Below are 15,520 nucleotides of genomic sequence, written 5' to 3'. Positions count from 1 at the left end.
TGCCTGGGTTGCAGGCCAGGTCCCCAGTGGGGGTGTGTGTGAGGGGCAACCACACACTGATATTTCTCTCCTCTCTTTCTCCTTCCCTTCTCTTCTGTCTGGAAATAAATAAATAAAATCTTTAAAAAAAAAAAAAAAAAAAAAAAAAAAGATTCTTTTCTTTTATGAAATAGAAATGATAGTGGATATAGTCTTCTGTAGAGTTATTTTTCATGCCCTTACCTGCAAATAAAATGTAGCAATTCTCAAGCTGGCCCAATTATTTTACTTTATTAACAGTTGAAATCTAAAAGTCTGGAAAGCACCCACTGTACCAGGTTAGCCCTAAGCCCCTTCCAGCGCTAATGCTCCATGGCTGTGGGGCCCCCCAAACAAACCAGCCCTGGGGGAAAGGAAACTGCAGTTCAAGGAGTGACTATTATCAGGCTGCAGAGTGCAGGCACTGGGCATGTGCTGTTACGTGTGATCCTCACTACAGCCCTAGGAGGTGTCCCTGTAATCAACCCTGTTTGACAGAGGAAGAAACTGAGGGGAAAAGAGGCCAAGTTAACTTGCGTAAGGTCTCGTAGAGCTAGCAAGTCCTACCCAGGCCCGAGGTCGGGAGCTGGACCATTCAGCACTGCTGCACGGGCACCCAGGACGCCACCCGAGGGTCTCCCTCCGACTTGGTTGTATGTTTGTCTGCTGATGAACAGGGCTGTGAGGGCTGAGTCGTGAGCCTGGCCTCCTCTCCCCATTTCCACCATCAGCCGGTGTGGGGCAGGGAGAGCTGCTCAGGGCTGGACCCGAGAGAGATGGTGCACGCAGGGTCATGCAGGCCACCCCCCCCACAGTTGCCCCTCTTAGAGAAGGAAACAGCAATGAGGCTATATATGAAAACACCCGAAAAAAGCATGACCCTGCTATTTGACCTAGGGATGTGCTACCCCGTACAAGTCTTAGACTGGCGGCTGAAGTTTGCTGAGCCCGGTAAGCACCTGATGGAGGTACCTGATGGTTCAGGAGTACTGTGTGTGGGTCAGACAAAAGTGTATTTTGATAGAAACGTGTGATATAGTGACCACTATTATGAGTTGCCCATGGCAGACCCTTAGATCCTGTGGTGTCTGCACAGGAGAGGTTAGTTCAGGAGAAGGCATTTTCCTCCCTATTTCTCCAACCATATTGTGGATTATTTACCTACTGGGCACAAGGCTGGTTCAGCTGGAATCCACCTGAGTCTGGGAAATGAAGGAACAAACTCCTGCAAACAAACACTCAATTTTCCTAACAAAAACCTGGCAGGAGCTTTATCAAGGAAGTAATGCTAGATCGTGTATAAATCTGGACTGAGGATCGATGACAGTGATGAGGAAGAGTTAGCATCTCCCGGGCTCTGCTTGCTGTCTTTTATCTAAAGACTCCCCACATCCCACCTTGCTTTCTTGATGGGTTCCCTGGTGGCCCCCACAAAGTGTGTCAGAGGTGTTTGCTGCGCCCTAAATGGGGACACACCACAGAAGGGGAGCTGCCCTCTCACCCCTCTGAGCAGAGCTTTGGGAGGGCTGCAGGGCCGGGAGGGCACAGGCGCACGGGAGAAGGGCTCCGCGTTAGGCGGCGATCTGCGCAGTTGACAGCGGCGCGGATGCTGCCTGTCTTTTCAGCTCTCGGTCGCGGCTTCTAGCGCTTCAGCGGAAAGGAGCCGGCGCCCAGCTTCTTTCCTGTGTCTACTACTGAAAATTCAGCCTGACCTTCACGTTACACTTTCTAGCTATGAAATCCTGTATAACTTTGCAGATCCCTCACGAGCCCTGCGTTCTGAACTCCTGTTTGTAGCAAAATTGGCTTTTCTAGTGGGGCTTTTTAACGCCTGGTGCCCAGCAATTTGTACCTGGGAAAGACTCAATGAGAGAAAATGCAAGCTTTGTTCGTTTGTTTGTTTAATAGAGTTAATACTTTGGAGCAGTTTTAGGTTCCCAGCAAAACTGAACAGAACGTACAGAAATTTCCATATAGCCCTTGCATGGCTTCCCCAACAAGTGGACATTTTTAATTGCCAACGGCAAAGGTTGCCCTTTTAAATTAGAAAAGTAAAAGCATACCCATCAAAAATATGGAAAATACAGAAAAAAGTAGTAGAGGAAAAAAGTTACCCGTGGTTCCCTCACTCAGAACTGTTGCTTCTGTTTTAATGTGTTTCTTTGTCATCTTTTTTCTTCGTATTTTTAATATGTAATTTCTCTCTGCCACTTACTATAAAATAATATTCTATAAGCTCTTCTTAAACATGATTTTAAAGTGATAGCTGCATAATACAGTCTCTCATAGATTTACCATACTTTAGAATTCGTTTCACCAATCTCTTATAAATAATACTAGGATGGTCATTTTCGACATAAATCTGTGGGTATAACATATTTTCTTGATTTTACTTCTTAGATGTAGGATTATTTACTCAAATGGAATAAACATGTTTAACTTTTATAATATATGCCACGTACCTATTGCCCAAAAAAATATATAATGAGCAAGATTACTGAGAATCAAAGAAATACAAATGACAACACTGTCACCCACTGTATTGGCAGAGATTCCAAAGACTGATGATGCCCAGTACAGGTGAAGATGAGGGGTGTGCGTTCTTTGATAGACATGTTGGTAAGAGAGCACATGGGCCATTTAAAAAAATACGCATACATATAAATAATGCATGAATACATTCTTATAAAAATTCAATTACTATAGAAACATACAGAATAAAAATGGAAAGTTCTCCATCAGTCTTTTATCCTTACCCCCAATCAGTCGGTACATTTCTGGAGGGCATTTGGGCAAGAAGTAAAGAAGTTTAACACAGGCCTTGTCTTTGACCCAGAACTCCTACTTCTAGAAATGCACCTGAAGGAAATCGTAGGATAAGTTCCCACAGATGCAGACGGAGGGGAGCTCATCTCAGTATCCCTCACAATAATGGCAGACACTCATCTGCAGTCTACTGTGTGCCAGGAGCTGTTCTAAAAACACACGCTAACTCATTGGACCCTCACCAAAACGCTCTGATACCACCGAGCATTATGGTCATTCCAATTTTATGGATGAGAAACTGAGGCACAGAGGGGTCACAAAGCTAGTGAGTGGCTCTGAGGATTTGAATGCAGGCCGTCGGATTCGGAGGCCCACACTCCCAGTCTTCCTACTGTGCTGTCTCTACCGCTGTGGTAGTGAAAACACAGGGAAAAACCTGCTGTCAAAGGGGGCTTACTGAATCGACGACGGTGCATCCGTGCCATGGACTAGCACCGACTTTCATGCTGTCGCCGTGGACTGGTTTTCATCGGCGTGAAAGAGGAAAAAGGGAAGCTGTACAGTTATGTATCTGCAATTCTGTTTTTGGTCTTTAGCATTTATGGAATTATGAGAAACTATATAAATGTATCTGTACACAGAGAAAAAACTTTGGAAAAAATGAACACCAACCCTTTAACTGTGATTTTGTTGCTTTCTGGAAAGGAGCATTATAGGTGTCTTTGTTTTCTTCTTCATACGTTTCTATATTTGGGAAGTAAAATGATCCTGTATTACTTTCATAATCTAAGAAAAGCAGTCAGGCTATTCTGAAAGGGTCGCCACGATTGCTCCTTTTATCAGTGAATATGTGAGTGCTGCTAGTTAATTTTGAAACAGAAAGCATGGCTGCTTCATGCCACACCCAGATAGAGGGCCTCGGGCAACACGCTGGCCCCAGCACAGAGGTTTCCTGTTTCTCTGCCCCGATACAGTCTTTCCAGGGCTGTCCCACAGAGGTGGGCATAGACATCGCTGGGCGCCCAGCCCCGGTGGAGTCTGGCTGGAGTTCCAGATCCTGGCCTCAAGACATTCCTGTTGGTTGTTACTTCATGAAACACACTGAGTCTCATCTCGTGCCCTAGCAGTTCTGCCTCCCGGAGCATACAAACTACACGCAACCTCAGAAACCATGCCTTAAACGCCCGCAAGGGAGAAGTGGCAGCGTTCGTGGGTCTGTGCTCTCTCTTGCGGATGGGCGCACTCCCTGTGTTCCTCCCCGCCCCTCTCTCTGTGTTGACTTTGTTCCGTGTAGATGCTACAGGAATCTGAACTAAAGAACCTCTAAGGAGGAAACAAAAAATCAGTCTAAGTGAAGTGCATACGCAACAATGTGTCCAACTGAGTCAGCATTGATTTGGTGACAGCTGGCAGTCAGGCTCTGCTCGGAGACGCAGGGGGAGCTCACAGTCTGAAGACACACTGATCGCTTCCGGGAGGTGGTGACATTTCATTTGGATTTTAGAAGAGGAGTTGGGGTTTGTCAGGTGGAGAAGTGGGAGAAAGGCCCTCCAGGCCGAGGGAAAGGTAAGTGCAAGGACACGAGGTGTGAAGGAGCTGGCGTTCTCATGGGACGCGGAGCCCAGGACAGCTCAGCACAGGTGAGTGTTGCTGGTCACCAGATAGGAGAAGTGTGTGTGTGTGTGGGGGGTGGGAATGAATGAAAAGGGTGAAAGGGATTAAGAAGTAAAAATCAACAGTAATAAAAACAGCCACAGGGATGTCAGGTACAGCACAGGGAATATAGTCAATAATATTGTAATAACTATGTGTGGTGTCAGGTGGGTGCTGCATTTATCGGGATGACCAGCGGATAGGTAAATGTCCAATCACTTACCTATTAGTGGTACGCCTGAAACTCATGTACTATTGTATGTCCACTGTAACAAAGTAAATTTTAAAAAAACACAGGTGAGTGTGGAGGGGAGTGACTCCAAAGGCGTTAGCTTCAACTTGGCAAACACAAATTCTTTCCATTATATTAATTTGGGAAGGCTTCTGTTTTTATTTCGATAATTTACAAACGCCTTACTCAAAGCAAGAGCTTTCTAATTACCTGACCCGAGAACCCAGCCTTCTTTCAGCGTCGTGTTCCGCATGAGGGCACTGCAGGTGCCACCGCCTCCCGCCCTCTGCCCTGGCACTTGGTGTGACACTGCACGCAGGGAGCTTCTGGTGGGTGTCTCTGCCAGTCGCCAGGAGGCTCCGGGTAGAAGCTGTGGCCACATCTGCAGGCGAGGACCCACCAGCTGCAGAAGACCTGAGCTTTGCCTGAGCTAGAGAATTCCACATAAGCTTTAGGATGGGAGTGGATGGGAGTGGAAGGAAGAAAGCAGGCTCTCTCCTGACAGCGTTTGTGCAAGAGAAGCAAAGGAGAGTGGAAATGTGTAGAGGAAAAAAACCCAGTCGCCTTGTCTAGTAACGGAAGAATCTGCTTAACAGATTTAGGCAGAAAAGTCAGTCTCTGGTCAGGTCTCTTCATCTTCAGGGAGGCAGGTGAAGTATGGTTGCACAAAATATTTGGAGTCAGAAGATTTGGAACTGAGAGCCAGGCTCAGCTTTGTTGAGCCCCAGTTTTCTCATCTGTAAAATGGGAGAATTACTCTCCCGAGTTTGGTGTGAGTTGCAATGAGGTAACGCGTACGAATGTTCTGTAAACCCGCCGTGTCTTATACCTGCTATCTGAAACCTCCAGGTTAAAGCACAGTGAATGTTGATACTTCGTGGGAATCAAACAGCCTTAGGCAGCCTTTCCTAAAATAACTCCCTCCTTTTCCTCCTGCCTTCATTTCCAATCCCTATTGTGCTTTTTCTTCCCAGCTGGTATCACTGTCTGAAAATAAACTGTTTATTCTTTCTTCCCCTGCTAGACGGCCAGCTTCCTGAGAGCATGACTCTGCTGGCCTTGTTCACCACCGTCTCTCCAAGTGTCCAGAACAGGCCTGATGCATAGGAGGTGCTTAATAAACAGTTGTTAAATGTTGATGGAATGCAAAGGAATGCATATTTTGGTAGCTCCAGGAGCGGGACAGCTGGATCTCAAATTTTGATTTGTTTGTTTCAAATGCAGCTTCCCTGCCCCAGCACTGAGGGATTCTGTTTAGCAGAACTGCCAGGTCTACTGCTGAATTTACTATTTTTTCTTTATTTTTATTGTTGATACTATTACAGATGTCCCCATTCTCCACCCCCCTCTAATCCCCCCACCCCATTTTACCCGCCTCCACCCAGCACCCCCTTCCTTCTGTCCATCACCACACTGTTGTCTGCGTCCATGGATCTGAAGTCACTATTTTTAACAAGTGCCAGACGATTCTGTTACAGGTAATCAGTAAGAAAGTTACTTTGAATTGGACAAATCTTATTTTGACTCCAGCCTGCCACTTACTAGCTGGGCGACTTTAGGAGGTAACTTCTTAGCTTCTTGAACCTGTTTCTGTCCCTGTAAAGTAACAATGACAACACCCCCACACAGCTGTTATGATAATTAAATTAGGAAATGCTTGTGAAGTTCTTGGCATAATGCCAGTTAGATGCTGTTGTTATTTTATTATCATTCTGATGTTATTGCTATGCCCTGGCAGGAGAACTCCTCCCTGGAGGATCGCTCAGGCATCTCCTCAGAGTGTGGTCCCAAACCAGAAGCAGCACAGCACCTGGGAGCGGGTTAGCAATGCAGCATCTCTGCCCCTCCCCAGACCTGTTGAATCAGCATCCGCATTTGACAAGGTTCCCAGGTGATCTGTTTGCACGTTCAAGTTTGAAAAACTGAAAATCACAGGCACTGTGTTCTTCCTGTCTTTCATTTCAGAGTCAGCCCAGGAGTTTCCCAAGCCCAGGCATCCCAGAGTCTGAATCCTTGACCTGAGGACATTAGGAGGAGGGATTCCCTCACGGGGCCCCAACTAATCCCACAGCCTCTGAGCACGTCACTGTGGAGCCAGGAGATGGATCCTAACTCTGGCTTGCTTTCTTCCCCATCCTGGGTCTGCTCCCAGCCAGCAGAACCCAGCATGGAAGGTAGAAGAAGCCCACTGCCCTGTGAGCAGGGCAGAGACTCCTCCTTTCCCCGGATCCTGGTCCCCAGTTCCAGCCTCACCGAGCCTGACTGGTTTTGGGATGAGCACATCCAGGCGAAGAAGGCCAGAGTGGAGACCATCGTCCGAGGCATGGGCCTCTGCCCTCCCCCTCTGGTGCCCAGCAGTGCCCGAGCCAGAGACAGCCCAAGCTGCCCAGAGAAGACCCGGGAGCGGAAGAGGAAGCAGAGCTTTCCCATGCAGCAAAACCCCCCAAAACCAGGCCCTGCTGGGGACCACGGCAGCAGGATGGGGGGCCCTCGCGTGAGAGAACAGCTTCATCTGCTGAAGCAACAGCTGAGACAACTGCAAGAGCAGATCCTGCAGGCTGCCGAGCCCGGGGACACGGCTCGGGGCCCGGGAGGGGCTGAGAAGCGGAGGGGCCCCCCCAGCGTAAAGCAGAGGAAGGGCCATGGGTATGGGCCATGGGTCAGGGACAGCGACCACCACCAGGGCTCCAGGGGGGGCCTCCCTGGGGTGGAAAATCACAGAGCAGCTGAGGTCGAACAGCAGCCTGAGGAGCCCAGGTTCCTCCCACCTGGAACACAAGCTTTGCTGGAGATGCTGAGGAAAGAGTTGACTGGGGCCGTGTCCCAGGCTGTGGACTCAGTCTTACAGAAGGTGCTACTGGATCCTCCCGGCCACCTGACTCAGCTGGGCAGAAGCGTCCAGGGGCTGATGCCAGAGGGTAGAAGGGAGACTTTGCCTGAGGGGGGCGCCTGTGAAGACCCACTTCCGCTGGCCGCGGTGCCCAGGAAGGCCCAGGCGCAGGCTGAGGGCCCGTCGGGACACTTACCACTGGCCAAGCCTCTAGACTCTCCTAAACACCCCGCCTCTCCGAGAACGACCTCCAAACCCTATCAGGCCCCTCCAGCGACCTGCCCCCCGATGGTGCCTTCCCACATCCAGGAAAATCAGATTCTTAGCCAGCTACTAGGTCAGGGACCCAGCGGTCACTGGAGCGGCCGACTTCCCCAGGATCCGTCTTCCTCCAGTCACTCCTCCGCAGAGCCTGCCCTGCGACCCTGGGGAGCTGTCCAACTGCGGCCGTCGGTGGTGAGCCGGCAGCAGCCCCTGGTGCCCTTCCCTCCCACCTGTTGGGAAAAACTGCCCTTCCTGCCCTCCGTGAAGATGGAGCAGGCTGGCCTTCGGGCTGTCACTGATGTACTTCCTTTTTCCTCAGTCCACATATCCTTTACGAGTAGTGAAGGCCTCGTTGTCATAGCCCTGAGGAACAGCAAAGCGGGAGGATGGGCAGGTGGAGACAAGTAATCCCATGGCACAGGGAATTGCTTTGCTTTCTCCACGGTCTTCTTAGTGTTGCCTCTGGGCCCTCCTTCCCAGTGGCTCACAGTTATTAGGTTCCTGGGAAAGCGGGGACCACAGTCTGGCATTTAAGGATGCTGGGATGGAAGGTTCCTTTATCTTCCCTGTGACACATCAGATTCTACCACTACTGACTTACTGCTTTGGGTCTGAAAGGGCTTTGATTGTTTTTAACTCAAATGGGCTTCCAAAATACCATACATGCGGCAGATCTGGGGGACCAGAAAATTCTGAGACAGATGGGGAAGGAGAGATTTTCCTCAGGGGCTAGACCTGAGGCAGCTGGAAGGGGATGAGGAGACTTCGGTATAAAGAACATCTTCTAAGCTGCAGCTGAGAAGACTAGAGCCTATGGGTTGGGGAGTTGGATGTATGGTGGGAGCCGACACCCCCCAGGGGGAAGGCTGAGGGGCCCCCCTGGTATGTAGGGGTCTGGACCTTATTGCATCATCTTTGCCATGTTTAGGCAGACTCCACTTTCTTAGTTTCCCAGAGTAAAGCTTCCTCAGGATATTAATAGTTGTTGAATTAGGGGGGGAAAGTAGCTTCTGTAAATACTGGGCTAGGTCTTTGCTGCGGGACTCCTCAGAGCCTTTTAACATGCTGAAGTGCAATGTGAAGCTCTAAGAAGAGAATATATGCAGCCCCAAACTCGTAGGACCCAAGAACCCTCTTCCAGCGAGCCTCCTGGAGGACTGAAGTTCTGGACAACAGATTCTGAATATTGCTTTTTAAAAGCGAGCTGAGCTCCCGCTGCTACTTCTCACGGGCAGCCTTGGATTGAGTGTCCAGAGGTCCACGTGTCAGTGGTGTGAACAGTCCTGCAGTGTAGTAGGAGCGGCAGGATCGAGGTACCAGCTCACTGCCACACAGACACCTGCTCTCGTGTCCTAAATGCTACGTGCGCCCCCTGCTGGCCACAGGTGTTGGAAACAACCCGAAGCTCGGTGCTGCTGGGAGCTTTCCAGGCAAGGCAGTAGCAACAATGAAACCAATGCTAAGAACAAGTCACCTGCCACCACTGCCTGTTCAGGCAGCAGGGAATCTAGGAGGTACAGAGCTATCAGCACAGATAGATTTTCCTGTTAGGCCATCACCTGTCTGGATCTTTAATGAGAGGCCATTGGGTAAGGACTCCCTGTTAAAGACAGGCAGTGGTGGAAGAAACTCAAAACCTCAAGCCTCAAAAATTCTCTGCTGTTCTTCCTTTGGGAGGCACATGCTGACCTTTCTCTCTGTGCCTCCTCTGTGCTGAGCCCTGCCCTGTGAAATGAGGATTGGGCTCAGAGAGCTTCAGGGGGCTCCAGGGGGCTTCAGGGCCCATCCACGGGGTCTGGCTGTACAGGTGAGGCACTTGTCTGCCTTTGGAATGATTTGGGGCCTCCGGGCAGCATCCTGACCCCCCAACTATTCCCTCATTCCTGCTGCCTACATTCCAGCATTAGAAATTTATTACTGTGGGCTGGGAAAGCCACCTGAGAGCAAGACTCTTTGACGTGTAAGAGAACTTCCACACTCGCATGGCATCCCTGCGAGACAGGTGAAGCAGGTGTGGTCGGAGTGAGTAGTGAGCGTGGTGTTTGCTGTGCACTTTCTCTGTGGCATCACCACTACCAGTGTCTCACATGTGTGTGTGTCCGCCGCCACTATGCTACGTTCTGAAACCCCAAAACCCGAAAATTCCTGTGATTTTTTTGCCTTAAGGCTGGTGGGAGCTTTTTTGGTGGCAAGCCTGGCCTGCACCGATTGGAGGTTATCTGTAGACTACCCCACTTAGTGTAAATAGTCACCCCCTTTGCTGTGGAAATATCAGTGTGCTGGGTTACAGACCGCTGCCACAGCCCCTGTGTGGGGTTAGCTAACATGCGGTGTGCATGCCATATCGCCTTTACAAAATAACAAATTCTCAAGTTGGAACTCCCTTTGGCCCAGTGTCTCACATAAGAGGTCGTGGGCTTCTACCCTCTACCCTAGACGTGCGTCTGAGAGGCAGGGACAGAAAAGTGAACTAACTTGCTCAAAGTCACAAGACAGACGTACACAGAGCCAGGATTCAAAACCGGGATCTGACTGCCAAGCACAAGCTTTACCCACTACATCTACATTTAGAAATGGCCCAGAGAGGGTAAGTGGCTTGTCCAAGATCACACAGCTAATGGGAGGCAAAATCAATATTGGAAACTGGGTGTTTGGACTCCCAAGTCCAGGATCCTTTCCATAGCATTTATGAACCTATAAGAAGAATAAGAAGTAAGGCCAACAAGGCCGGGTGCGAGGGTCTTCTAGGGAGCAGCTGGGTGCCAGGGCCAGCTATACTGTAATCAGTTGGTTTCATTTGGCTAAACTGATAAATCCTACTGAGAAATGTTAACTGTCCTAAAGCTATAGCTCTTGGGCCTGAGTGCCAAGGTTCCTCTGTGTAAAGCTTCCCACCCAGCCCCAGGACTGTCCCCAGCAACGCTAAGCATTCTTGTGTAAAAATCGTTATTTCCCTCCCACCCTGGTGCTAGGCAGTCATGTCACAGCTCCCTACTCTTGTTAAAGGGGAAGGAATCTGTTCCCAGACTGAGGAATGGGTTGCAATACAATTTCTCTATTTGTGTATGGATTAAAGTTGACCATGTAATCATTCACTCATTCCTTTATCTAACAAATGTTTATTGAGCACCCACTATGTTCCTAGCACTGGGCTAGGCGTGTGGAATACAAAGATAAAAAATAAGGTCCTTGCCCTCGAGGGGTCCACACTCTAAATACGGAGGCAAACATGCAGTAAAAACTCCAGTAAGGTCATTGCTACAACAGAGGTTCGTACAAAGAGCCTTGGTAGCCTGGGGTAAGGAAGGTCCCGTTCAGAAAGGATTCACAGAGGAGGAGCGTCTGAACTGAGACAGGAAGGAGGAGGGAAAGTTCTTCCAGGTGAACAGAGAGCAGGTGCAGAGCAGCAGGTCAAGTTCCTTGAGGCAAAGCAAACCGTGACCCGGTCCTATCTGGTTAGATGCCTGTGGGCTTGAACACTGTAAAGGCAATGACGAGAGCCAGAATGGGGACTGTTGAGTTGATGCATTTTACAGATGAGGAAACTGAGGCAGAAAGGGAAAGCAAATCTCTACTTGGGGTCTCAAAATGTTTTCTTGGGGGCAGAGCTGCCATCTCTTCCCCTCCTATTCTGAAAGCACATGCAAAGTACAATCAACTATTTGATGTGACTTGTGCCATAGAACTTTTACACATCAAAACGGTTTTTAAATTCTGCAGCTGTACTGTCCACATGTGGTATTCAGCATCCAGAAAGAAAAGCTTACTGGATCAGACTTGCTAGAGACACAAAAATGGAGCAAATGTACCATTCAACCAAAATAAAAGAAAAACCTTAAGGATGACTGGCCATTTGGGTAATTGGATAATATTGTTTGATGAACTGGTGTTGATTTTCCTTGACACCGGGACACATCCAGGAAGGTCTGAATCCCAGCCACTTGAAGAAGGCCAAACTAATGTTTTTCTTCACACGCTACCCCAGCTCCAGCCTCCTGAAGGCTTACTTCCCTGACGTACAGGTACAACCCTTCCACTGAGTGTCACTTCTGCCACACTCCCAAGTGGCAGTGGGTTCTGCCCAGGGTGAGGCAAGTTCTAGGGCACCTTGTGTGCACCTTAGCTCCCTTTAACATTGACATAATTGGTGTGATTTCCAGCTATGGGTTGAGACTTGGCCTGAATAATCTTGAATGACTTTGGGTGAAGAAGGTGGTGCCTTTGAACTTTGAAGGCTTGAGCTGTAGACAATACTGAGAACACACAGGGAGAAGCCAGTGTGGGGAGAGAGAAACATTAGGAAATGGTGTCTTTGGCCTAGTGTTCTGTCTTTGCTGAAGACGCCATGACAAGACAGTATGTAAAGAGTCAGACACTGTCAAAACGACATTCAAATAGCTGTGTTTCAAACAGAGTGGAGGTAAGTACAGGTCAAGGTCAAGTGTGACAATAAGGAAAATCAAGCTCTGATGCTTGGAACCAGAACTTGCCTGCTCCCATAAAGTTTCTATGGGCCTCCTTCAGCATGAGCCTTGGGTTGGGGCTAGTCCTTTGTATCTGTATCGTTCATTTGCATTTTCCAGGTCTTTCCTGCATATTCAGTTGCTTGGCTGATCCCTATGCTAAGCTCTGATTTCAGTTCATTCTGCAACTCCAAGTTGCTGATAAACTATCTACACCCTCACTCTTTCCCTTGGCCCTTTATCTGGCAGAAGGCTCTGGGGTGGCCATGCAATCGGCTTGGGTGCAGCAGAAGCTGGAACCAAACTGGCCTTGACCGTGGACCCTCTTAAAGTTACACCTAGACCCCATGACAACCTTTTCATGAGTGAAAAATCCTCAGAAATCTAATATGCCAAAGAGCATTTAGTTTCAAATGGGCACTAGAGCTAATTCAGAATGTTCTGTGAATAACTGAATAGGCTTAGAAAATAGCCCTGGCTTCTTCTTCAAAGGAAGCCCTTTTTAACGCTGGCGGAGCTGTTCGCAGTAACCTCTGTGCTGCGCTGGGAGCGGCCAGCTCTGCCTCTGAGCCCTTGTGGGACACGGCTGACCTGAGGCGCCCGCTGTTTGTACAGTTCAACCGCTGCATCACCTCCCAGATGATCAAGTGGTTCAGCAACTTCCGTGAGTTCTACTACATCCAAATGGAGAAATTCGCCCGGCAAGCGATTTCAGACGGCGTCACGGATCCCGAAGTGCTGGTGGTTCTCCGTGACTCGGAGCTTTTCCGAGCTCTCAATCTGCACTATAACAAGGGAAATGACTTTGAGGTAAGGCCGCGTACTTGGTCGCAGGAGGTTGCAGTTTCAGGAAAGACCCCCTTTTGTGTCTGTCCTTACGTCACTGAGAGCCAGGGCAACCCGGGGCCAATCTTTTACCATCTACAAAGATTACAATCTCAGTATCTCCTCTTAGGCCGGAGACAGGCGGATGCTGCAGACGGAATACACAGCCAGTCTTCACTCTGAAACTTAGGCAGAGCATTATGCTGCCGGCATCGTGCTGTTTTAGTCCTAACACTCCGTGATTGTCAACTTACGTAGCTTGCTGGCCTTTTTGCCTTAGTGTCGGGGGGCCCAGGAGCAAATGCTGGGCTCAGTTGCAGCATCTGGTCTTGGTCAAAACTTTCTTTTCTTCTTGTTTATACATTTGTTGATTTGAGAAAGAGAGATCAATTTGCTGTTCCACTCAGTTATGCATTCATCAGTTGATTCTTGCATGTGCCCTGACCGGGAATTGAACCCGCCGCCTTGGTGTATCAGGATGATGCTCCAACTGAGTTACCTGGCCAGGGCAGCCCAGGTTTTCTTTACCACAATTTCTGTTCATCATTTGGTTCTTATCTTTATTCTCCCTTGAAGAGTTTTATGTACAGGCCTTCCATGGTAAGTCATCTCAAATCCTGCCTGGAAAGAACAAATAAATGATATTCAAGCTTCATGGTCCCTTGGAGATCTTTATGAAGGCACACTAGTGGCACCTTAGTGATAAGGCATCAGTAAAGGGCGAGCAGCTGGTCTATGTGTCACTGGAGAGAACTCCTAGTCCAGACACACATTTCCTCGTGTGCAGGTGACAGCTCGTTAGCCGGCACCTTGTTTGGCAGGGGCCAGGCGCGCCTGGTCACCAACCACACTCACCTCTTCCTGACTTTCTCACGTGACTGTGATCACAACGGGCAGCTGGTTGATGACTCCATGGAAGGGAAGCACTGCTGGCATGCACAGGGCAGATGCTCCATCAGGATGCGTTTGGAAACCCACATGACTGTACCGCCTAAGGCTTGTGGCTTGGGACGTGTGGGAGGGGCAGTGCTGCCACATCTTTCCAGGGGGACGGTGGTCATTGGGCGTGCAGTGGTGGGGAGCCCCGGGCCAGGCTGAGGGAGGTCCTAGAACATGTTCTTCGGCCACGGCCAACTTCATGGTGGGTTTTGGAAGCAGGAAATGATCCAAATCCTAAGGATACAGCCCCCAAAAGATGGGGGGATGAGGTATGACCCATAAACTTGGGGGCCCTCTTTTCTGCATGAGGCACTAAGTAAAAGAATGCTAGAAACCCCTTTGAACTACAGGTTTAACTTCAATCAGAGTCAGACTTTCCCATTCACGAAAAATGTCACCCATTAGTGGAATCAGCTCCTGCTACAAAAGGATGTCCTTAATATGCCCTCTCCCAGGGCTGTCTCATTGGTACCATCATTTTAAGGTTTGTACTTGATGAGGGAAGCAGGGGTTTCCTGGGGCTGCAAAAATCAAGGGCCAGTAGGGCAGGGATGCTTTCATCAGCCCACCACACAGGCAACGGAGCATCAGGCGGCAGGGTCGGCAGGGCTCCAGTGCTCCACAGCCTCACGTCTTTTCCTTCTTGGGGGTCTCTTTGGGAATGCAGGTCCCAGATTGCTTCTTGGAAGTCGCCAGCTTGACATTACAGGAGTTCTTCAGGGCTATCTCCGCAGGGAAAGACTCAGATCCTTCCTGGAAGAAACCCATTTATAAAGTTATTTCGAAACTGGACCGTGACCTCCCAGAGATATTCAAATCTTCCAGCTACCCCTAGGAGCTGTGTCAGAATTAAGCTTCCCTCAAAGTGAGGTGCAACTGGCTGGGGTTTCCTGGGTTTGTCTCAAATGGTAGTCAGGAGAGCCGGGGTAACATAAGAAGGGCATAAGGGTAAACCCCCCGATAGGTGCTATTACCATTTCTGATCACCTATTTCCTTTTCCAGAACCATCATCAGTTTAACCTATGAAATGTACCCAGTGTAACGGTGTGTTGGTAGCATTCTGTAAAAGGAACACAACGGTTTTTGGAATCAGAAGACCTAACGCTCCGGTTCACTGTTTGCTAGTGCTGTGAGCCCGGGAGCTCGCGGGTCCTCTCTGTAAAATGAGTCCCGAAGCGCACTGTGAGACGTTGCTCACTGCACAAGCGTTCGTGTTCTGCCCCCCCAGCTTTCAGATAAGGTTATCTTATTTGTTGTTTGCTGGTTTGTGTTTACAAATTGCTGGTTTTAGTTCCCTATTCATCAAGCTCCGCCTATTTGCTAGCTACTTTCAAGTACGTTATCTTTAAGCTTTTTACTCTGAAAAGTAGATATTATCTTCATTAAAAAAAAAAAAGTGTTAGAACAGTGACGTAACTTGCCCCACCAGGAGGTTGAGACGTTTGAGTCGGTAGGGACAGTGAGGGGTGGGGAGCAACCGGAGAGACCTTCTGCTGCTGGGTTGCATCCTGACCCCTGCTGCTTGTCAC

The 15,520-nt window shown here is 49.1% G+C and overlaps 1 protein-coding gene across 2 annotated transcripts; it reads left to right on the top strand.

Annotated features, from left to right (window-relative positions):
- The first annotated feature begins 6,770 nt into the window (after window positions 1-6,770).
- PROX2 (prospero homeobox 2) lies at window positions 6,771-14,825 on the top strand. Of its 2 annotated transcripts, XM_024567411.2 has the most exons (4): window positions 6,771-8,087; window positions 11,678-11,785; window positions 12,842-13,036; window positions 14,658-14,825. In XM_024567411.2, exons 1-4 carry the CDS (start codon window positions 6,771-6,773, stop codon window positions 14,823-14,825), a joined length of 1,788 nt encoding a protein of 595 aa, XP_024423179.2. The 2 variants fall into 2 exon arrangements, with proteins under 2 accessions (XP_024423179.2, XP_024423180.2); XM_024567412.2 differs by lacking the exon at window positions 11,678-11,785 and having other exon boundaries at window positions 6,771-7,520.
- The last annotated feature ends 695 nt before the right edge of the window (window positions 14,826-15,520 follow it).

This window comes from Desmodus rotundus, chromosome 7 (genome assembly GCF_022682495.2).
Source record: "Desmodus rotundus isolate HL8 chromosome 7, HLdesRot8A.1, whole genome shotgun sequence".
NCBI classification, from domain to species: Eukaryota; Metazoa; Chordata; class Mammalia; order Chiroptera; family Phyllostomidae; genus Desmodus; species Desmodus rotundus.
The sequence above is the reverse complement of the archived record's forward strand: the minus strand, read 5'-3'. Positions and strand labels throughout refer to the sequence as shown.

What these genes read in the sequence shown, in the direction of transcription:
- PROX2 (XM_024567411.2), top strand. Translation starts at nt 6,771, where the DNA reads ATGGATCCTAACTCTGGCTTGCTTTCTTCCCCATCCTGGGTCTGCTCC. An exon ending in TTCCTTTTTCCTCAGTCCAC is followed by an intron (nt 8,088 to 11,677) that starts ATATCCTTTACG and finishes ACACCGGGACAC; the next exon opens with ATCCAGGAAGGTCTGAATCC. An exon ending in ACAAGGGAAATGACTTTGAG is followed by an intron (nt 13,037 to 14,657) that starts GTAAGGCCGCGT and finishes TTGGGAATGCAG; the next exon opens with GTCCCAGATTGCTTCTTGGA.